General features: G+C 41.0%; 1 protein-coding gene across 1 annotated transcript in view; it reads left to right on the forward strand.

Moving 5' to 3' along the window:
- snx29 (sorting nexin 29) overlaps nucleotides 1-22,360 on the forward strand; it is a 181,364-nt gene extending 159,004 nt beyond the window's left edge. Inside the window, exons 20-21 of the mRNA XM_061707943.1 lie at nucleotides 11,289-11,428; nucleotides 21,563-22,360. Of these exons, the coding sequence (XP_061563927.1) occupies nucleotides 11,289-11,428; nucleotides 21,563-21,689 (267 nt within the window). The 3' untranslated portion in view covers nucleotides 21,690-22,360. The remainder of the gene's footprint in view (nucleotides 1-11,288; nucleotides 11,429-21,562) is intronic.
- The last annotated feature ends 1,614 nt before the right edge of the window (nucleotides 22,361-23,974 follow it).

Here is a 23,974-nt window from a genome sequence, read left to right on the forward strand (position 1 = left end):
CTCTTTCCGAGGACAGCATGTCTGCCGTCATCACTGGATGAGAAGCCACACCCACACAGAGCTCTCCAAGTCATTGTAGAGTTGAGATTTACATACAGCAACTTGTTTTGCTGTTAAAATTCATGTGAGACTTGTGAGATGTGAGAAATGTGTAAAACAAAAAAAAATCTAGATGCCGAATCAGATGAATTGATCGTTGAATGTAAAATTGTTGGCGACATCGGTGTTGATTAATGTGATGGCTGAAGCTTACATTTGTGCAATGTTGAAAGTGATGCGTATGTCCTTTTTGGCAGCAAAAGATGGACCTTCCACCCACTCATGGCTCTTGACAGCTGGTCATGATGTAGTAACTGATCTGTGTATACGCTACTGTCTCTGACATGTTCAATTGCCATTAGATTAAATAAATAGATTTGATCAAATGTTGTGGTCAAAATATCACAGAGTCCCCTCTTTTCGGCACAAGTCGTATATTGAACTGATCCAAGTTCACAAGTTTCACCAATAACTGGAACACTGACGGAACGTAGCAACCAGCCGGCTGTTCAGCATCACGCCGCAGATCCTCGGCTGCATGTTGGCGTGATAAACCGCAGGCTTCGCAGTCGGGGCAACCCTTGGCGCTTAGTTCACGTGTTTGCTTCGTAAAGGCAGGGTACTACGATGGGCCACGTTTGAGGAGTGATCTACCAGAAAATCTGAGGGCTGAGAGTGTAGAGGCTTTAGGAAGGTAACTCCAGACCAGCCTTTTTAATTTAGCTTGGCGGTGGGTTTCTTCCCGCCCTCTTCTCCCCTCTGTGGGGTTGCTGGTGGCCTGGGTTCCGGGTTCTTCCTTGTCGGCGTCTGGTCTTGCTCTGCCCCCCCCCCCTCTAGATACACTTCAGGTGGAGCTTTGACAGGATTATCACACACACACACACACACACACACACACACACACACACACACACACACACACACACACACACACACACACACATATACACTGGCTTGTTCACCTGCATGCTTGCTCTGTAGTTTTTGGGGTTAGTAAGCGGTAGCTTAGCTTAGACTGTGATCAGATCTCGAGATTTGGGTCGATTGCTGCTCGTGTTTTGGTCGGCTCCGTGTCGGTTTCGTGTTTCGTTTGTGGTTTTTGTTGCAGATTTCCAGTACTTGACGTGTGCCTCCATGTGTTCTTGCTTTCTGGTATAGCAGTGGATGTCACCCCTCTCTGGGTTTGTATGTGTGTGTATATATATATATATATATATATATATATATATATATATATATATATATATATATATATATATATATATATATATATATATATATATATATATACATATATATATATATATATATATATATATATACATATATATATATATATATATATATATATATATATAGTAACAATGCACATATATATGCCTTAGGTTTTTACCAGCATGGTATCAACCATTAATATGTGTGCAGACAAGGTAAAAAAAGAAAGAAAAAAAAACAGTGGAAAAAGGTGGTACAGAACCTCAGACACCTGTGCCGTCTCTGCTGCATGACCCACTCAGAACCAGAGTTATTATCGTTCACGAAAACGAACGAAATAACGAAAACTAAAATTGAAAAAACAATTTCGTTAACTGAACTAAATAAAAACGGAAATTAAAAGGCAAAAACGATAACTAACTGAAACTATATTGCGTGTTTAGAAAACTAACTAAAACGAACTGAAATTATAGATATAATTTCCTCCGTTTTCGTCCCTGTCAATATAAGCCTCATTGTATGATTCATTTTTCCGCTCCAGCCGTTTATCTCCGACTGGCAGCTGCGGCACCTGAACACCTCACGGTCCGTGACGTCACCCCTTTTTACGCAGCATCAAGTCATGGCGGCAGCAAAAGTTGGGAGAAAGCGGCAAAGTCCCATATGGGACTTTTTCGAATATGACAAGGAGAAGGGTAAAAGCAAGTGTCTTGTCTTGGAAACAGACAAAATATGCGGCTTGCTTCTCAAGGGGAAAAACCCCACCAATCTTAAAGTCCATTTAAGAAGCTTGCACAGCGCGGCTAACGTCGAGTACCTTAACAAGCTGGCTGCTGTGAGCAGCCCGCCGCCCGCAGAAAGATTAGCGACATCCTCCCGGCCCGGTGGCACGGGGACACACACACACACACACACACACACACACACACACACACACACACACACAAACAAACTGTCTCATCTGATGTTTTGAGATTTTTTTCATTTGGTTTGATTCAGATTGTTCACACCTTATTCGGCTGTTCAGAGTGAACGTCTTTGTTGGTTTGTCTGCGTGGTTACAAAATCTGTCTCAGTGACACACACAATGTTCATTTGCAATGCACTTTATATATATTCATTAAGGGAGTAATTAAAATAAAAAGTAAGTGATTGTTAACTCACCCCTTTTGTATCTTTTGTTGAATTTTATTATACATTACATTACAGGACTGTCTCAGAAAATTTTAATATTGTGATAAAGTCCTTTATTTTCTGTAATGCAATTGGAAAAAAAACAAAAAAAGTCATACATTCTGGATTCATTACAAATCAACTGAAATATTGCAAGCCTTTTATTATTTTAATATTGCTGATCATGGCTTACAGTTTAAGATTAAGATTCCCAGAATATTCTAATTTTTTGAGATAGGATATTTGAGTTTTCTTAAGCTGTAAGCCATGATCAGCAATATTAAAATAATAAAAGGCTTGCAGTATTTCAGTTGATTTGTAATGAATCCAGAATGTATGACATTTTTGTTTTTGTAATTGCATTACAGAAAATCACAATATTCTAATTTTCTGAGACAGTCCTGTACATACATGCATATTTGTCAGGTTCGGGATTTAAAAAGGTAAGAACCTTTTTAAATCCCGAACCTGACAAATAACCCAACATATGAAAAAACTAAAACTAAAACTGAAACTAATAAAAACTAAACTAAAACTAAGCATTTTTGAAAATATAAAAACTAATAAAAACTAGCAAACCCACACTAAAAACTAATTAAAACTAACTGAATTGAAGGAGAAAAAGTCAAAACGAAATAAAACTAAACTAAAATGAAAAATTCAAAACTATTATAACCCTGCTCAGAACCGATGTTTGTTGCAGGCGGATGAAGTGGGTGAGTTGGAGGCTCAACTGTAAATATGAGATTTTTTTGGTGTCCAGATTCAGTGGCCTGGATTTACACACAGAGTGTGTTTGGGAGCAGCAGAGCCCTGAACTCGAGCTAGACGAAGGGAGGATGGCTTTGTCAGTGGTGAAGGACTGTGTTTGTCAGATGTACATTCATAATGAACTGGGATATTTTTTTCTGGAGAATTTACCTGTGTGTTTGTTGCTGTTGTTAACATTTGGCAACCACAAAGCCCTAACATGTCCTCATCTTGAGTAAACAGTTATATGCTGTGTAGTAATAAACAAGTAAAATCTTTCATTTTATATGGAAGCGTCTTGGGAGTTTCATTAATGCAGTAATTCTCAGCATGATGTTGCTGTTTAACAACACTAACAAACTCTAGAGTTAAAGGTTCTGAGTCTTTGTTGGCGCTGGAATTACCTCGCCTTTTCTCTACTGTCTGGAATCGTGATTTACTAACAGTTCTTGGAGGATACTTGGTGAGGATGGACTTAGGCTATTTAAGTCCTATTTTTTATGATGAGCAGATCTGCAACAGAACACAATATTTCATTGGACACTTTAGGCATGCTTCAAAATGCATTTGATCATTATTTTTCTGGAAAACAGGCTGTTTAAAAACAACAAATGTACAAACCCTCTGTGATGTCACTCAGGTTGCTGAGTAGTAGCTTTGACCAACTCCATTCACTGACCACAGGCTTCCTATTTTAGCTTAGTTAGCTCATGTTAACCAATGGTGCTACCTAATGTTACGTTTACTTCACCCTGATTGAATTGGACCTCATTTCAGATGTCATTTTGGTAGTGACATCCAAAACGAGGACTACCAGACCCAGAATGAGGATTGGCTTCTTCCTCCTCCAAAGCGCCCACCATTGCTAGCTTAGCCTCGGCCCAGCTAGGTGGCTCCAGCAGAAAGGCTGACATCAACAGTTGGACCACAACTCTGACTGGTTGTTGATAGTCATCCGTGACAGAAGGTCGATCCAGCTGCCACCTCGGCTCGTAGCCATTTGTCCCGAACCCTTCGAGTCCAACCCAGAGCAGTTTACAGCTGTAAGCTGTTACCACAGTTAACATCACAACGAGCCAACTATCTTTAAATAAAGAGTCAACATAGATGTCGACATTGACATGAGGTGCTGAGTCGTTCAGTGGCCATTGCGCCACTGGATCTCCTGGATCTCAGTTTGTTCCACCTCCCTGTTCTAGATTAACGCTGAGTTGACACTCGTTTCCGAATCACATTTAACCGTTTTGAAACTGATGGCAAGAAAAGTCTAGCAGAGAAAGATGATCTCACTCTTGGGTTAGATAATGTGACGTCCTAGTCGCAGATTCTGGGGTTTCGATTCTCAGATTTGGGGTTTTTATTGGCAGCTTGTTGAATTGACCCCATTAGCAACTCCAAAAACAGATAAATGAAAACTGCAACCGAAGAACTGGAGTTAGTCGGGTGTCATGCCGGACCAACTCTGAGAGACATGAGCTATGCTTACGTTTCGTACGATAATTAAATATTTGAATGGACAGAATGCTCAAACATTTAGATGAGGGACTAAAGGCAGGATAATTGCAATTGTTGATTGATGTCATCCAGGGATATTTGTTTCATTTAAATTACAACAGTAACAATGGAACTTCATTGCATACATTTAAATTTTAATTCAATTGCTGATTGATTAAATTAAATGTATTGATTTAATTTCTCTTTGTGGGATTAATAAAGTATTTTTCAATTTGAATTGAATAGTCCCACACCATGTGTGTACTGAAAGGCCGCACACTCGTCCACAAATTCCCTTTGCCCCTGGCAGTCGCTCCATCTGCACACACTGAGCGGTGGAAAGAGGACCGCCAGGGTTTCCCTGATTAATTAATGAGGAACCGCAAAGTGAATTATTAACCAAACTTAGTATGTTCTGGTGACTTATTAATATGTTTATGCTTTTAATTTTGACACAGAGACATTGTTGAGGAGTCGTATGAGCATTCCTCGATTGCCTGTGATGTTTTATGCATAACTCCCTCCCGCGGTTCGATGGCTGTTTAAACTCACCACCTTGAGCACAGAGTTTTCAGCCTTGCTGTCGTCCAAAGCGGCGGGACGTGAAGGAAGGAGTTGACCTTGTTTTGTCTCATTGCCCATGCTTCACACACTCATTGAAGTCAGCCGGTGGAGTGGTTAAATCAGAGCTCAGATTGATGTTCTTGAACGAGTTCCTCCTGTGCTTTTTCCCAGTTAACACTCAGACAGACACCAGCTACGAGACACCGTTGGTCTTTGTAGGCATTTCATGTGTTTTATTGATTTTCTTTTTTTTTCCCTTTATTTTATAGATATTCTTTGCTTACATTTTGTCTATATCAAGTTTTTAAACAAAGATAGCAGCTTATTATGCCGATAGCAAGATTGGGCTGGGACATTTATGATTTGTAGTCCTCACATATACCTCTTTCTTTGCTCAGAAAATGAAGAGACGGGGGGAAAAAAAATTTCAGCCAGAAAAATTCAAAGGAAATGCACAGTAGTTTAAGATTTCTGGCAGGATCCATACCAATTTTCTGTTGGAGGGGAAAAAGTGATACTATAGTGGTGTGTCTACCTTTCTGAAAATGTTTTTAGTTGCTTGTCAAGGTTTAGCTTTTCAGATGCTCAGTATTATTTACTTTACTACTGCAGACTCAAAAAGATGGAAACAAATTCACAAAGCAGTGAAGGAAACCTTGGTGCATATATATAACTACTTTACACGTCTGCTGCTCAGCTGTTCGGCCGGCAGAATAAATTTTAGTTGTGTTGTTTGTCTGTGTTTGTGTCCTTGTGTGTAAATGTTTTTTTCTTTTCTTTTTCTCTCACTTATGTGGCCATTTCATGATCCAGTATCATGGCACAATTGTTTGTTCCCCAGCATTATTGTGTTCTGCTGATAAGTGCGTTTAGTTCGATGTACCATCTGTTAAATGTTGCTGCTAGATTAGCTGAAATATTAGTTAGACATCTTAAGGTTAAGGCACCAAAAATGGAAAAATGAAAGACCTCAAAAGCCAACTATACCTATAATATTATCCTGGCCAGTTTTTTCCTCTTCAATACAAAGACTTAGTCTGGTTCTTCCTGATTCAAACAGACGCAGAAGAAACTGCCCTCGGATATTATTGAAGACCAAACTAGTATCAACAGAAGACATCCATTACCCAGCAGCTGATCAATGTTGTTGGTTTTGCAGTAAAAATTTGTTGAGCCAAGGTGTTTTGGTGAAAATATCTGTATCGAGTCCAATTTTTTATGTTTTTTTTTTTTTTTTTTCATTTTTTTTTAATGGTACACACTTCCTCGAAAGGTTCCATCCAAGATCCAAGATGCTTCCTGAATCGAGCAAAGTATGGGTAAAAACATGGGCAGAGGCCTGCATATAAAAATATGATGAGTCTTAGTATGGCAAATGTTTGCCTCACTCTCTTTTTGGTAGTTGGATAATCTAATGGGTAGATCACAGGTGATCGAATGCAGTTGTGCAGTTTGCCCTTCTGGAACATGCAATCAGGTGTTAACATAATGCAAAGAAGATGTTAAGGAAGTAATTCTTACAGCCCCATCAGTCTTGAAAGGGTCATAATACCATTCATTTCTAAGCAATCAGGACTCCATCATTCCACAGTGGAAAGCTAGTAATGGAAAAGGTCACTGTCATCTTCTACACCCTAGTGCTCTTAGCTAATTGTGTTTAAGCATGAGTTGACACTGTACTCTCAATGATTTGTATTGATTTATTGATGAGATTGTGTCATATCTTGGTTCTTTCACCTTAACTATCCATTAAAATTGGTTGTGGAAGAAACTTGAGGCGAGACTCCTTTAAATCAGAGTTTTTTTTCTTCACCCTGGTCCTCATGGCCCACAGTCCAGCGTGTTTAGCTGTTGCTCAGCTCCAACACTGGAGTGTGTTGGTTCAAATGATTTGATCATCAAGGTCTGCACAAGTCTGTCATTGGTCCACTAGCTTGAGCCAGGTGTGTAATAGCAGAGTAACACCTAAAAGATGCAGGAGGAGGGGCCTTGAGGAAAACTTTGTTTGGCCATAATCAACACCAGATGCCCGACACCACCATGCTTGGTGGAGATCAAATTCCTCTTACCAGTTGGTGGTAGAGTAGTAATGATGTGGGTTTGCGTCGCTGCCACAGGACCCTGCAGTAATTGAATGACTGAAACATGAACTCCTCTGTTAAGTTATATGATGTCAAATGGAGGACCAACTGTCTAACATCGGACGCTGGGAAGAAGGTTGTCCTGCTGTTCCAAGCATCGTGACAACAGTCTGGAGCTCAGCAGCAAATCTCCAATAGAGAGGAAGTATGCTTATCCCACAAGCCGGCTCAATCCCCAGGATGTCAGTGTCCTTGGCCATGCCGCTGAACTCACATTGTCCACCAGACTGGGAAAATCCCCTCTGCTAAAGGGTCACAAGTCAGTGTTTTCGTCCTCGCGGCCCGACGTCTGGATAAACAGCGTTGGTTGTGTCAACTTAAGAGCTATGACAAATCAATAAGTAGAACAGAGCAGAACTAAATTACTCCACAGTAGTTTTAGAGACGGATAATGTGATACGGGACACAATTATTTCAAGTGATTAGTGCTAAAGGTGGTTTTACAAGATATTGAACCATGGAGTATGCTTAGTTGTTCACACACTGCTTTAGTGAAATAAATAATGTCATGGTATAATATGATTTAATTTAAGAACTAGGTTAAGTTTATTATTTTATATTGCGTTAAAGGGTATTTTTGTTTTCACATGACTATTTAGTCTCCATGTCACGAGTATAGAGATGTGGAGAACGGTGGAGGGGAACAGAATCAGGCTTTTACTTCCACCAACATGCCCCAGTAGCTCCTGCCCCAACAACACCTGGCCTACTAACCTTTCCTCCGCGTCTCTACAGGCGGATGAATCTGTCATGATGTCCGTTAGTGTTATTACTGGTCTGACATCTGTGAAAGCAATCGTGGTGTCCCTTATTGTGTTGACATATCAAGAAACCCAAGCTGGCATCCACAAGCTAATCTGACCCATCAGGCTTACCTGCTTCCATGCTGTTTTTTTTGTTTGTGTTTTTTTTTTTTTAAACACTCCGTGCAGTCGAGTCTAGTTATCCACTCCAACCCTTTCATACTTACATACTCATGCAGTTCTCAGAGCTGCAATAAACCTCTTATCCAGGTTCCCTTATTTCACTTTCAGATAGCTGTGCCGCTACCGTGCTGCGTGCATGTTGAAAATGGAAAGAATGTGAAAACAGTGCGTCGTATTCATGCAGACAAAGATATGTGGTGAGCATTTTTAAATGGAACAAGCATTTGTGGAAATTCTCCAAATTAAAATGTCCACTTATTGTTATTTTGAGTTTACTTTTGATGCAGTAATTCTCAGTCCAACCTTCTAATGTTTTTTTGTGATTTCTTTATATCTGTATTGCTCTATTTTATCTTCTTTAAAGCTTTTATCACATTGGTCTAATCTTCCGTTTTTATTTATTTCTGAAGCCTTTTTCATATGAAGTTCTTAAGTATCGTCTGGACCTCAAATGTAAATGTCACTGCTTTCGCAGATTAACTCTGAAAACGAGAGTAAAATGTCCTAATTTGCCTCTAAATGTTAAATATGTATCAACCAGTGTTAGTTGCCTTGTGCTGCTCTTTTCCCACGGCTGAGCCCAAGTATTGCTGTACAGAAGCAATTCGTGTTATACAGAAAATAAAGTAATATTTATTTTAAGGAAAAGCCTTCAAATTCACCTGGATCTTGGGATTTCGGTTCAAAAGCAGAGGGGTGTTTTGAAACAGGATTTTGGCCTCCCAGGATGCTGTTTTTGTTCCAGTCCCAAGCAGCAGCAGCAGCAGGAGGGAGAGAGGAGTGCGGCGATGCCAGGGCTTTGTTTTCAGCCATGGTGGATGATGATTCGCCATGCTAACGTTGGCCATGTGGCCCCGCGCCTCTGCCTCCAGAGTGGCTCGGTGGAAGTGGGGCTGGTGGATGTGCTTCAACATCACAAACAAGCTTTCACCCCTTGGGGAAAAAAAAAAAAGCGTTTATCCTGAATAAATGGAAGATTTTTTGTTCTCTTGAGATTTGCAGGGATTTGAAGGCCTCGTTGAAACAATTAAAAGGGTTTTTATTTTTTAAGTGCAAACGTTTGTGCGGATAGAGGATATATTCACAGCGACAAGGCAGGAGTCATCCTTGCAGGATTTGAATCTGGTTCACCACTGAGACACAAGCACGTTTTTGTGACACCCAGACTGTTCCCACTGACTCAGACGGGCTTACGATCTGTCAGATGATGTGCTCTCCAACGTGCACGACATCTTTTGGCAGGAGGCTGAGAGAAGCTACAGTGATGCAAGCTAACAAACGCCGAAGATACTGAAATAGAGCTCAACCTAGAATACAGCTGCAAAACTTTTAAAGATTGTATTTCCGGGTCTCAGGTTTCGGTCTGATAGTATGCCGTCTCTGCGGTTCTTCATTGTGACTGATTGTTATCAGCTAAAATAAAGCTTGAACTCAACAGTCAGCAGGAAATGAGTGTGGAGCTTGAGATTTCTAATTGAAGAACCTGCAGCTGCACTCAAAGTTGAATGTGATTGCAGAGTCACAATTAGAGGTTCATCTGATCTGCCTTTAAACTGCCGGTAAAAAGACAAAAGCTCCAGGGTGAACGTTAACCCTGCAGTCAATAAAACCTACAGTATGTGAAATGATTTCACATCCACTTTCAAATCATAATTGTTCACTGTCATAAATAAAAAAATAATTTCTTGAGTCCTGTTGTTATTAAAGTGTTTAAGAGGGAGCTGCAACAAACTGTCTGGCTTATACTTAAATCACAGTTATGGACTCTTTAAGTGTGACTAACTCGCACAGACCGACAGAAGGGAACGCAACGCAATCACTTAAAAAAAATAAGAGAGTGAAACATAAAAGAAACAAAGCTTCATGGGACTTAGAAAGAACCGGATTTGGCGAAGTTGTGGAAGTAAAAGTCAACCGTATGAAGACATTGCAAGTAGCTGCACATAACGTTTGTATCTGCAGTCTGGATCATATCGTCACCTCATGGTTTACCCCGCGCTCGCTTTGCAAAACTGCCATCAGTTATCTTAATGGTGAATTTTCCTGAATCACGACCGGAATCAAACCCACTACTGAGCGGTCTATTTTAGCTCTTTTCTTTGTTTACCAGTGTCCACGCTTACTATGCACCCTGCATGTTCTTGCGTCAGGTTGTAGCCTACGACACAACGTTGTTGTACACGCCGTTCTTGATGTCTTAGCCAAAATTAAGAAGATCCAAATCATACAGCGTGGCTTGCATAGATCTTATAAGACGGCAAAAATCGCTCAGTGTCAACCTGGCCTTATGGAAAGTCCTTAACTCCAGATTTATAATAATAACTTCTAATTTACCAATTAACACCAGGAGGGCAGAGAGAGCATGGATATCATTATCAGGTAAAAATTGCTGCGCGGTGGGCGGTGTTGACTCTGATTAGACATGCTGGAGGCAGAGCATGACGTCATTCAGCCGTCTCAATGTCCTCTGAGTACGTGTGGTGTCTCCTCATTCACCACCACCATCGCCGTGCACGTAAACGGACACAACCGCCATCTCAGCTTCTCTGTTTTTCCTCATTGTCCCAGTTGCTTTTTTTCTCCTCCTTCTTTACAACCATCATCTTCTTTTACTTCTCGGTGTTGGGAAAAACAGAGGAAGTGCTGCACCACTGCGTCTGAGTGGAGGTTTTCAGAGTCAGAAGGACCTATCAGGTCTGCCGTTGTAAATGGAGACGGCTGAAGGGCTGAGCAGGAGATCGGCCCTGTCACATTCCAGCCTGCCGCCCTTTCAATTAAACACAGTAATTCCAGTACAGTCCACTTCTGTACACCTCATTTTAGTAGAAGCAGTATTCATAAGTTGATTGAAATGCACAACACTGTTGATTTTTTTCCAACTGATTTGAATCTGAACTACATAGAAAAAGCTGCGTGTGTCGGCGTTCACCTTGGCCGGCATCTTCTCTGTGGCCTCATCTCTCCTCCTCTGTGTCTGTACCTGCAGGATGCCAAGTTTGTGGAAGAAAGGAGGAAACAGCTGCAGGGCTACCTTCGCATGGTGATGAACAAACTGATCCAGACGCTGCCAGAGTTCACAGCTCGCCCCACCAAAGAGACGCTGCTGTCTCTGTTGCCTTTCTGTCAGTAAGTGGACACACACTGGTGACAGTCGTCATGTGAGCATGTGTAGTTGTGTGTAACGGTGAGATTAAAGTCAGGAGGATGCAAGCAGGCAAACCTCCAGCAAACAGGACGAGCGTGCGAGGTCATGTTGTCAGAGATAATTGTAAATATCTTTGTAGCGTCCTTTTACATATTCATAGAAACGACTGCAGACTTCATCTGTTTGTTTTTCTTGTCTTTTTGAACTTGCACACACATTCACACACAGGCACAGACTTAAAAGTGTGACATGTGCGATGCTTCAGCTACGCACCTGCCAACCGTGCTTGTTCTGAAAATGAGGCGTTCCAGTGAAATCCTGTCAATATTCACATCTGTTTCTGCTTACTGCGATCAGCCGGCGTACGTGATCTGTCACACCGTCCGCTTGGAAAGTCATTTCCTCTCTGGAGACATGGCCAAATGCAAAGACGTGTTGCACATTAATGTCGCCTTTTCACTTCGTGCTCTTGTCTAAAATCACAACTCGGCAGATTTTTTTTTCGGGGCAACATTTCACTGCTGCAAATTTTCACTTGTGAAAACAGATGCACTCTGTGTTTAGGCTCTTTAACTCAATTACATTGGCAGAGGTGCATTATTTCACACCCAGGATGCTTCATGGGGTTCAGAAAAACTGATCGTGCAGGGTTTGGTTGAGGCTGGTGTGGAAGACCGAACCTGGAGAGAACTGGTTTGATGACCAAACATCTGAATAGTGACTGTAACTTATGACCAGGTCCGTTCCCATAACCTTTAATGGAGCATGAGCCAATTAGAAGGGAAATCAAGTGATGAGGGAGCAGTATAAGTCTTAAAGCCGCACCAAGGAGCACAGTGTGTCCTCCTACAGGCATTGAGGTTCAGTTGCTTTTACAGCGTTGTTCAAGATTTATTTCTGCTTGCTCAATCATTCCCACATTTTCTCCACCATCAGTGCATCCTTGTGTCATATTCTCTATTTGCACATCGTCATTCAGATCTTATGTTCTTAAAACAGCCGTGATCTGTCCGGGCAAACAAGCTTTATTGTGTCGTTAATTGTTACTCAGAGACATGTGCTACAAAGAAAACCAAAAAAGCAGGAATAAGTTGTTTTCCAAAGTACAAGCAGGGATGTAGTCCAACTGAAATCACAGGCTTGAAATGCATGTAGGCATTTTAATCCAGTAAATTGATTCCCCTTGTGTGCATGTGTTTTGGGACAAAAAGAGAAGTCCAAGAGGAGACATTTTTCTATCAACATAGTTGATAGAAACCATGTTGTGAATGAGGCTTTTACAGTCAGGTTGTGTTGGGTGCGGCTCGTCCGTGTTGTTGCATTTCAGAAAATCTGAGCTGATGCTTCAGTCTGGTTCTTTTGGTTGCCATGTGACTAAAGCTTCCGTTGGAAAAGGTTGGCATAGTAATGAGATGAAAACAACAATAGTACACAGCAAAAATATGTTGAGCACCATGTCATGTAGCTTTTGACAGGATTCAGTGGTGGTGTGTGATAGCGAGCTGATCTTTACAAACTACCGGGGGCTGCACTTTAGTGGCACTAAAATATTTACTGATGTGACTCAGTGGAAGTGCGCTTGACATCGGATCGACCCAGATCAGTACATCATAACGTGTGTGCGTGTGTGTCTGCGTGTGTGTGCGTGTGTGTGTGTGTGTGTGTGTGTGTGTGTGTGCGCGCGCGCATGTGTGTCTGCGTGTGTGTGTGTGTGTGTGTGTGTGTGTGTGTGTGTGTGTGTGTGTGTGTGTGTGTGTGTGTGTGTGTGTGTGTTCAACAGTATTGGATATGTGTTATTTTGTATTGTGTAATCTGCTTTCATATATAAAACATAATAAAGGATCACTGCCAAGTCAGTATTTTTATAAAAATACATGTACTTTAGCTAGATGGAGTATGAGGGAAGCCCCATCTTAAGGTTGTTTGCATATTTGGTTTGGATACCTCCTGGACACGCCTGCGATGGAGTGGCGGCTTGTCCAGGGTGTCACCCTGCTGTCCGCCTGTAATGAGCAGGTTTCCCTCATGTTGATGAATGAGAACAGAAGACTCCTACTTTGAAAGGGACTTTAAAAGGGGTAAACATCCTCATCTCCTGCCCACAGCAGGTAGAGAAAGAGGAAAGGGAGAATAGAGGGGGACCTCTTGTTCATACATTCACTGCTCACAAGGCCACAATGGCTCTTAAGGCTCCCGATGGAGTGAACTAAACGCTGTATGGAAATAAGGGATTAAAAACGAAATAATGTCATTTTTAGTGAATATTCTTGCCACAAATGTGTCACTAATTTGTCTTTTTAAATATTAGATTTACAGTGAGTCTTTCAAGGAAACAGTTAATCATTTATTGTTTGTTTTTGTTTCCCATTTTTATCATAGTTAGTCTGTCAGATTCATCCACAGCGACTGAAAACAGAGAAACAACATTCATGCTTCAGTGTAGTAATTATTAAAGACTAAGTCTGTTTCACAGATAAACAGTTAAAGAAGTGCAAGCTGGGTTCATTATAGTCCGTTGTAAAAGGAGGGGTGTTTTATTAAAAGATGAGTTTACGAGACGGTCATATTGCCGGGAGGAACATCTCTGGAGTGATAACACTTGGTAGCTTGTTCCGCCATCATAGAACCACGGATCAGTCTGAGCCAAAAGCGGTGTCAGATGGCGTTCCTTAGAGGGATGCAGTGATCGAAAAAGGAGCCTAACCCAGAATAAATGTAATTAGACTGCTGGTTGCAGGCCCAGAAGCCACTATTTAGGCAAGCATAAGTGGACTGAAAGTGATTTGGGCAGATGTGAGTAACTTGTGGAAGTCAGTGCGTTATGGAGCAGCATTAGCCCTGATTAGACACCAGACATGGGACTTGCTAGGATAGTACTGAAATAGGGAAGCCCGAACCAGGACCTGGGAGGTATACAGAGTCAGGCAATCTGGTTCTATTTTTGTTGTCAACACGAGCTGAAATAAAATATTTATATGCTGATGATTTGTGTGATTTGCTGGGAAGACCAAGAGATGTTTGGTTGGATTTTCCGTCATCCCCGTGGACAACTCAATAAAACAATCTTAGATTAGTGCTTTGACAATGAGGCCATCTGGTGGGAATCAATTAAATTCAATTTACAGTATATAGCATCTATTATAACAGTTGTCCCTAGGCGCTTTACAGAGACCCAGAACATGACCCCTGATCAATTATTACATAAACATAAACAATGGCAGGTAAAAACTCCCCTAGTGGAAGAAAAACCTTCAGCCAAATCACAGGTGCAACTGGACATTTTCCGCACCAGTGAAACAAGAAGCCATGGGATCATGAGAAGGATCATGGAAGTGGTCTCTTGCAAAAAGAAGAGGCACCAACCCTGAGCCTTGGGGCACACCCACAGAGTGGTAATGGCATGTGGACCCACCTGATTGACACAATTAATGAATTCCCATTGAAGTAGTGGGACATGTTGCTTATGTAACTACCTTACCCCATGATAACATAATTCATTGGTGTTGTATATAAGTATCACTTAAGATCAAAGCACATGTGTACAGTAGCCTGGAACAAAGCTGCTTGAAAGGCTTTACATGCCTGGTCATGCTTGTTCTAATGATGATAAAGAGGTGCATTTTGATGTGAAAAACAGGATGTGCAGCACTATGTGTTTGCTTGTGCTCGGTGACCAACGCTCTGATGTGAACAGATTTCATTTTGTCTCCAAACTCACTTCTTAGAAATGACATGCTGCAATTTTCCTCACTTCTCTGGAACAGTGACACGGTCACACGTCTCCCTGGATATGTCACCACTTAGTATGCAGTATCCACCTGGCCACTTTTATGGTTTACTCAGAACAGAAAGTACACACTCATTGTGGGCTCTCGCCATATTCACCTACTGCATGAAAAACATAAATCTCTCCTCAATGTTAAGAGCAGTTTTAAGCCGTTTAACCTCTGAATACGATATAAACTCACGGTGATGGCAAGAAAAGATTCTCCCATGGCTGGATGGTTAGGCGTTTACTGTACTTGTGAGGCATGACTTGTGTGAATATAGGAGGAAATTTCAATTCAGACATTTACTACACTCTACCTTCTGCTGTTCGGGCAGTAATTTTGATGCATGCTGGCGTTTGTGCTGCTGTTTACTCTAATTAGGTTCCTCAGCTTTTAAATTATTAATACTCTAACAGTGCCTGCTAAAGTTGCTATCCTGCACAGATCAATATCATGTCCAATTGGGGGACAAACTCACATTGAGAGTCATAACAAAAATCTATAAGTGCAATAAATTTGCCACATTTTCCCAGTTTGATATGAATAAATGAGACGACTTGCAATTTCGCCTCTGCAGGCTGCCGCCCTCAGTTTAGTGTGAGTTTTGCTGATATAACTGCATCTCTGTTTGGCCAACCTTTGCAAATTTAGTATACAGTATGAGTGCATGTGATTGTATGTGATTGAACCTGCCTGGTGCAGTGGAGATATGGGAATAAGTGGCACTTAAGCCACTGATGAATGTGAGCCAGAGGAAAATGAATAATGTGAACTATATTTACAATTATGAACTTGCTGCCACATTCCCACAGCAATCTGCGCTACTGCCAACAAACACACACTATGATAATATTGAATACATTTCATATCTATTTTCTTTTGTGCATTTCAGCAGTACAAAGCTCTCTGAACTCTTGCTCTGCTTCTGTATCAGCCTCTGCTGCTTCACTTGCAACCATGTACAGATATGTGGAGGGAAGAAAATAATGCACTCTTTCAAAAACATTCTTTCTTTGTCCTCCGGAGGTGAGAGGGTAAATAGCAGCCAGGTGCTGCTAATTAAATTCACTTCATCATTAATAATCACCAGGAGGAACCACCTCTTTTTTATAGAAAGGCAGCTTGATGACTTGGAACATTCAGTTGTGTTAAAGGCAGGTTAAGCAATTTCTGGTTGATGTCACATTCGTTGATTTTTTTATTTTTATTTTTTTAAACAAAACCTCCGTCCTGTGCTGCCTGAGAATTAGCTGGGGCAATGTTGTTATGGTTATAAGTCCCAGCTGTCCCCACTCTCCCCTTCTCCAGTTCATGAAACCAGAGGTGTGTATGAGGAACTGTGACAAAGGTTTTCTGAGTTAAAAATAACATGTATTTGCTTACCCTGCCTTTAACACAATGTCAAGGAGGAAAGACATCAGCACTGAACTTAGAGAAGCAACTGTTGCTGCACATCAGTTGGGTCCAGCAAAAGTACAATATCCCTTCTACCATCAGACCTGCAAAGGTGCCTGAAGAAGAAAAGAATCAATGTGTTGCAAAAGCTCAGTCATAGATGGTGAAAAACATTGGGCGAAGCATTAAGTCATGTGACCCATTGTTTCCTGAGAATTTGGTTTTAAGCCCATTTTTTTCGGCACGGAGCGCAGTTATGATGCTTGGGAAGCCGATGGGATTGCGCCAACCGCCTGTCAATCAAAGTTAGCTCTGGCTACTAGCTCCTTCAGCTGATCCCTGCCGAAATATCTCGAGAGCTGAAGGTGCACGTTTACAGCAGAATATACCATTTAATATGCCGACTTGAAGGCAAAACCAAAAATTATGTCACATTTAGCCGATGCTGGGTAGCAGCAGGTAGCTAAGTCGGGTAGCATTACGATTACTGATGACTGAGTCAAGTGTCAATCATAGACTTTATGCTTTACATAAACTGTGGTACAAAGAGATTCACCCTCCTCAGAGTCTTCATGGAGGTGAAATTAAGCGATTGAGGCCGAGGCGTTTTTTTAAAAATGTTTATTTGTGCTCTAAAGTTGGACATTTTGACATGTAGGTCAAATACAGGCTGGCTGCGAAAGCGAGTCAATCAGTCGGTCTCGGAAGGCAATGGAAGTTAGACGTTTGGCGCTTGGTTACAGCCCAGTCATGTTTCATGTCATGTTTATTTCATGTCTTGGTGTTTATCTGAAGTTGCATTTATCTAATTTTCAGAGCGGGGGTTTCATCACTTTCCTCTTTAAGTAAACTCATAATTAACAGTAAACTTTCGTTTCTGGTTTCAGAAAGAAAAAGGTTTATTAATAGTGCAGAAATACCCTCTAGTGGGTGATGGGTGTTGTTTATGTTATTTACCCCACATGCACCAAGGCTGGGGTTTATGTTTTCTTACCCCCATTCAACCACCTCCAGCAGCCTGACATCTCAAACTTCTCACAGCGTGGAGCTGCCCAGCATCTATGCAAATGCTGAGCTGTGCCTTTTTTTTTTCTTCTCTTTTGGCCAACAGGAGTTATTTTACTCTACGAGTGGCACACTGAGCAGGTTGGCATGGCAACTGCTTGCCGTTTGATATGCAATGTTTTGAGGATGGGCAACACCACGTTAATGAGACTAAGAACATATTTATGATTAACACCATCATATTTAGACTAAAATTCAAACATTGTACCAATTTACTCATACAGTAGTTGGAGGTTGCTGGCTTGGATCGATGCTAGTCTCCCGACTTGTTTAGCAGTCTCTGCCTTCTTCGGGTTGGCTTTAACATCAATGTTGTTGAATGACACAGTGAGCGGTTAATTATCTAATTGAACTTGCATCACTCACATCCATGCGCTCAGTAATTCTTTGCTGAGTTTAGCAAAGAAGTTCAGCTAACCTCTAGTGTATCTTGTGTTTTTTTCTTTATAGTTGTGATACACAAAAACGTTATAACTTGAAGTGTTCACTTTTCTTTTTCTAATTACTTTATTTCATGGTGACACCTTCAGCCAAATTGCCACACTGGCACGGCCACAGCGTCCAGGTACAAGTAAAAACCATCTTACGTACAGTAGGACTGCCTAGACTGTCGGCTGGGTGGGTCCTTAAAGGGAAAGTTTGTTTTTTTACAACCTGGACCTTATTTCTGGCATTTTTTATGGTCGTATACTCACCCAGGCAAGTTTGGTGTCATTTGGAGTCCTTCGGAAGATATTAGGAGGTTTTTTGCGAGCCACTTCTCCATATAATGGTAGTGAACGGGGCACCGCGGGACACAGACGATGCAGCGTCTAAATAACACATGATTGCCGCGAAACTCGTTCATTTATTTTATGAATCACTAGATCCACTTCCAGGACCTGTTGTCTACATCCAGGGCTGTGTGTGTAACAAATAAATCAGTGTGTAAACAAGACCTCTGAACTCATGACGTCATCTCTGTGCGCGCACTCTGTCCTCCGTTCAGTGAGCTCTTCAGCCGTATACTCTGGCTCAAAACGGTAAGGACGTCCATCATATTCAAAGTCGTCGTCCACAACCTCAGAATTTGACAAATATTCAGACATGTTTCAAATAACTATCAGTAAACTAACAGTAGCGAACTCCAGCTGTACACAGAGCTGCGTCTGGGACGCGCACACAGAGATGACGTCATGAGTTCAGAGGTCTTGTTTACAAACGGATTTGTTTAATACACAGACAGCGCCACAATGTTACAACAGGTCCTGGAAGTAGATCTAGTGATTCATAAAATAAATGAACGAGTTTTGCGGCAATCATGTGTTATTTAGACGCTGCATCGTCTGTGTCCCGCTGTGCCCCATTCACTACCGTTATATGGAGAAGCGGCTCGCAAAAAACCCCCTAATATCTTCCGAAGGACTCCAAATGACACCAAACTTGCCTGGGTGAGTATACAACCATAAAAAATGCCAGAAATAAGGTCCAGGTTGTAAAAAACCGAACTTTCCCTTTAAAGAAGCTTCTTAAGGCCAGTTCACTCTTTGATAATCATCAGGAAAAAAAATCTCTGTGAATTTAGCGCTGCCATTACAAATTTGCTGCTTTGTCACAGAAATGAGTTGAAAGCTCACTGTCTTCAAGATGAAATCCTTCGAGTGAGAGCAGGATTACCGACACCAAAAAACAACATCTATTGCCCGTCATTCCAGCTCCTTGCCTTTGACAAGTGACATTCATTCATTCTCACCATTTATCAGGCTCAGGTTTGGAAGATGATTGAAATGGCAACGGGGGGTTTTAATGTCATCATGTGGACAAAATAATTTCCCTGGGAAGAATGGTGAAATTAAACATCGTCATTGGACCAGCATCAACGTTGATTGGAATCCATGTCATAAATGCTTCCCTTTGGGGATGCAAGGGGAGCGGGGGGGGGGGGGGATATATTATTATATAATTAGAGATCTTGAAAATATTTTCATAAGATTTCATGAAAGCAGAAAGCTTAGTCTAAATATTCAAAAAGCCTTTCTGTAAATCCTTTGCTTTGGATGGTTCAATCATGGCTTAAAAACAATGAATAATTAGGACAGACGTGAGAAATGTGCTGCATTTAATTAATTAAAGGATAATGTCTTGTTTTAGCATTCTCAAAAAACCATAAACATAATAAATTAAATCGTCTGTTTATCTGCTCTGCAGGGAAGCTACGATTGTTAGGATTTCCAACTAGGTGCTAAAAGCAGACAGCGGTACGTTTCAGGCCCTTTCCCTGGGAAATTGGTTGGAAAATTGGTTGCAAATCTTGGTTGGTTCAAGATTGTGTCAAAAACACACATTTCCTGATTGAGGAGAAGTCAATTCTGGTTATCATCTGGGTTTGTTGAATATTTGTGATCCACTTTTGTTCTCTTTAACGTAATAATAAGTCTGACTGAGTATAAATCCAAAGACATTAAAAAAAGGAGAATGATTTTACAGTTTGCTTCCTCTCAATGATAGCAGGACTAGTCTGAAATAGGAAGCAGCTTGACTTCTTTTCATGGCTCTTGAAGATGTTTCACCCTTCATCTAAAAGTCCTCGTTCGTTCCAGACTTTAGCACGAAAACAAGAAAATGTCTTTAAGGACCAGGAGTAGTCCTGCTGCCCTCTATTTAAGATTACCATAACCTGGATGATTGGGGATCTACACCAGCTTGAGAGTGTTGACTTATTTCCTCAGATCGTGCGATTCATTTCATGTGTGTGACCTTAAAATAGAGTACAGACTATTTGCACAGACAAGTCAGCTAAGAAAGTTTAGGAGCCACCCAGACACCAACTCCAGGTCTTTAATGAGATGGTAAGGAGTGTAAACTTTGTTAGAAATCATCCTGACATGAATAAAAGAAGTGAAATTAATTTAAGCACCCATGGCATTAGAGATGCATCGATTAATTTTCTATTTTAAGCCTCTAAGAAGACTCAAACGTGATTCCACCATGACATAACACCATGGATGGGGTTCCTACAGACTGTAAAACACTGCAAAACACTCTTCACGTATTCCAAGCTGCAACACTTGACTACAGGCAGACTATCAGTCTTACGGAAATCATGGGAGACTCAGTTGAAAACAACAATAGACAGTGATTCATGGGAGGAAATTTTACTCTTCCCTTTGAAAATATCCATATGCAACAGACTCAGAGAAATGCAAGATAATATTCTACAAAATGTCTATATATCTCCATTTATGTATAGTAAATATACAGCAGGGGCTTCTCCAAAGTGTCAAAAATGTAAGACTACTTTAGGAACAAGATTGCACTGTCTTTGGGAATGTGAAAAGATTCAATGTTTCTGGCAAACTGTATGTGATGAGGTTAGTGTGATAATCCAACAACAATTACAGCCAAACCCACTATGTCTATTGGGACGTATCCCTGAATCACTAACACAGCATGAAAACACTTTACAGTTTTTGCTTATGTTGGGCCGAAAGGCTATTATGACAAAGTGGGTGGGAGAAGAACCTTCCTCAACACATTTTGAGTTGGATTCACTGAGGACCTTAGGAATCATTGCTGTGTATGTATTCTGGATCTGCTACATACTTCAAATTATTTGTATATATACTGCACTGGACATGTATAATGCATAATAAAAAAGAATCCAACTTCACTGTAACTCTGGATGTTCTTTGAACAGGAAGATGTGAGTAATTTTTTAGATAAATATATTATAACTAAAACTATAACTAATGTCTCGTTTTAAACAAGTCAGCTTAACATGTTAGAGTTGAGAAGAATGCAGCCGTCCAGTCAGCTGGAAACACTCGGTCGGTTTAGTCAAAAATATTAACTACTCCTCTTTACCCCCTTTTCTTTTTCTACTTCCTGCTGTCATCTGTCCTGTAGAGACACACCCCAGGGCAGTGATGGTGGAGCCAAGACACCGCGATCCAGGACCTCGTCCCGCTTCACCAGGCTGGGCCGCAGCCGCGCCCAGGAAGCCAGACCGGAACCCCAGAGCGGTGACCTTTGAGCCTCCGGACCGAAAACTGGGAACAGCGTCCTCACGCTGGGACACGGGTCCATAGGATATGAAGACATTAAGGGCATGTCATGGACAAACAAGCCTCAGCTGAGAAGTGAAGAGGGATGGAGTCGCTCTGTTGGAGGAAATCTCAATGCTTCCGTGTGTTGGCTGGTTGAAGAAGGGATAGACGACACCTCCACCCCCCAGGTGGGCTGTTGGTTGGCCCAAACAAGCAGCAACTCTTACCTCACTGAGAGACCAAAGGACTCTCTGTAAACTGCACATGGACAAGTCTGGATAGCTGTCCCTTGTCTTACACACATTGAGATAAAGGGAGATTTCTTTTTTTTTTTAGCTCAGTTTTTGTAGTGACAGTGTCTGATGGTCTCAGTGCCTAAAGTTTTTTGTAGCTGCTTTCCTGCTCTGCGTAGGGAGGGAAGGGTGTGAAGAGGGGGCAGATTAAAGTGTTTGCTTGCAAAATGAACTTAATTTTTCAGCTTTTGTGTCAGCATTCTGGTGCCACTACTTTTTGGACAACAGTGATTCCCAATCGCTGGACCACCGCGGTGTAAGCATTCCTTTTTTCATGCATTTGTTACACTATTATTATGCTATGTATTTTTATTTGTTATTGTATTTTATAACAATACGCATAAAGTGTAACATATCCTAATATATCCAAGAGACGGTGATTGTCAAACCTCATATTTAATAGGTTTAAACACCCGTGAACAAAGCCAGAAACTTTAAAAAGACGCGTGCGTGAAACTGCGTCAGCTGCCAAATATCTTTATTTTCTATCAGTTGGTAAAAGAAATCAGCTGTTGCCAGAAATTAATTTAAATGTCTAAATTTATGACAAAAAAAAACTTATCTTGAAAACATTTAGTCAATCTCTCTTGTTTTTCGAATGAAAATCTAATAAATAGAAGGAAAAACATGAAGCTTTACTGCAGAATAAAATGAGCGGCAGCAGCAGTTCAGCCTGTGATGTCATCACGTTGCCAAAGCCGTTTCCTCCTGGAGGTAATTCCTCACTTTCTGTCCCAAATTATGGCTTCCTGCGGCGATGGTAGACGTTATTACATTACTGCATTAAATTATCTTGGATCTGGAATATTCATTTTGTATGACCACATTAGAACAAACAAGGAATCTCTTCTCAGTCGGGGTTTTCTGCTGCAGCCGTTGCTTTAACAACAAATGTGCCTGTTGGTGGGAGGAGTTGGCAACGAGCTGAAATCATGTTCTTGGAGTAGAAAAGGTAAAGGCTTTGCTTTCAGTCCCTTTTAAACCAAGCTGACAAAGCATTTCCCAAAACAAAAAAAAGAGACAAATTAAGAATTTATCATTTTGAAATGATGGACTAATGGAGATCAGCACGTATTTATTCTGTTTTAGGAGACCGTTCGGCTTGGGTTGGAATAATAGACTCCTTAATCAGTGACAGAAAAACCATCATATTGTTGAATTCAAACTTCTCTTGGAAAAAATGAAAGAATAAGTTCTTAAAGTAATATCTTTGCAATGAAAAACAACATCTGTATGGTAGAAAGCTGTTTTTGGAAGTCCCTTATTGACAAATGCTCACTAATGCCCTCATGTTGTCCAGTTTTCTTACTTGAACGTCACTTAAATTATGTAAGAGAAGAAATGATGAGTGATTCTATGATTCCTTTACATTAGCCGAGTAATCTGAGGATTGTTTGGTTTACTGTCGGGTTCATCAGATGAATTTTTCTCTTCAAAGGAGGACTACCTGTATTTAATGATTGTTTAGGTGTCTTGACATGAATTAAAGCAGCACTATGTTGTATATGAATGTTTTAAAATCCACTAAACACTTGAAGAGAAGCTGCCTGCTAAGGGTGTGGAGGAAATGCTGCTGAGCATCAAGTGTGTGTAATTTAAAGTTACCCAGGAGAAGTCAGAGATGCTCAAATCGAAGAGCGACTTGAATCACTGTTGTTCCTGAGACGCAAACAAACAAATCTGCTGGGTTTTAATCAAGTTCCTGTGCTTGCACGCAAGTGACCCTCAACTTTTGGTAAAATCATGCCAGAACTCTCATGAGGATTCTGTGTAATAAATGAAACTTCCCCGACACCTTTAGACTCGGACTCAGAGTTTAATGTGCTGATCTCACAAAGCAGAAATCAAGAAATCTGTGTCAAAACTTCTGAAGACTTAGTTGATTCTATGACATCTGCACTGTCGAATGCTGTTGCATCTTGTTCAGAACATATACGTTCCACATGAATTTGACTTTTTTCTTGTGTGGTACAGTAGAT

This window comes from Cololabis saira, chromosome 19 (genome assembly GCF_033807715.1).
Source record: "Cololabis saira isolate AMF1-May2022 chromosome 19, fColSai1.1, whole genome shotgun sequence".
Taxonomy (NCBI): domain Eukaryota; kingdom Metazoa; phylum Chordata; class Actinopteri; order Beloniformes; family Belonidae; genus Cololabis; species Cololabis saira.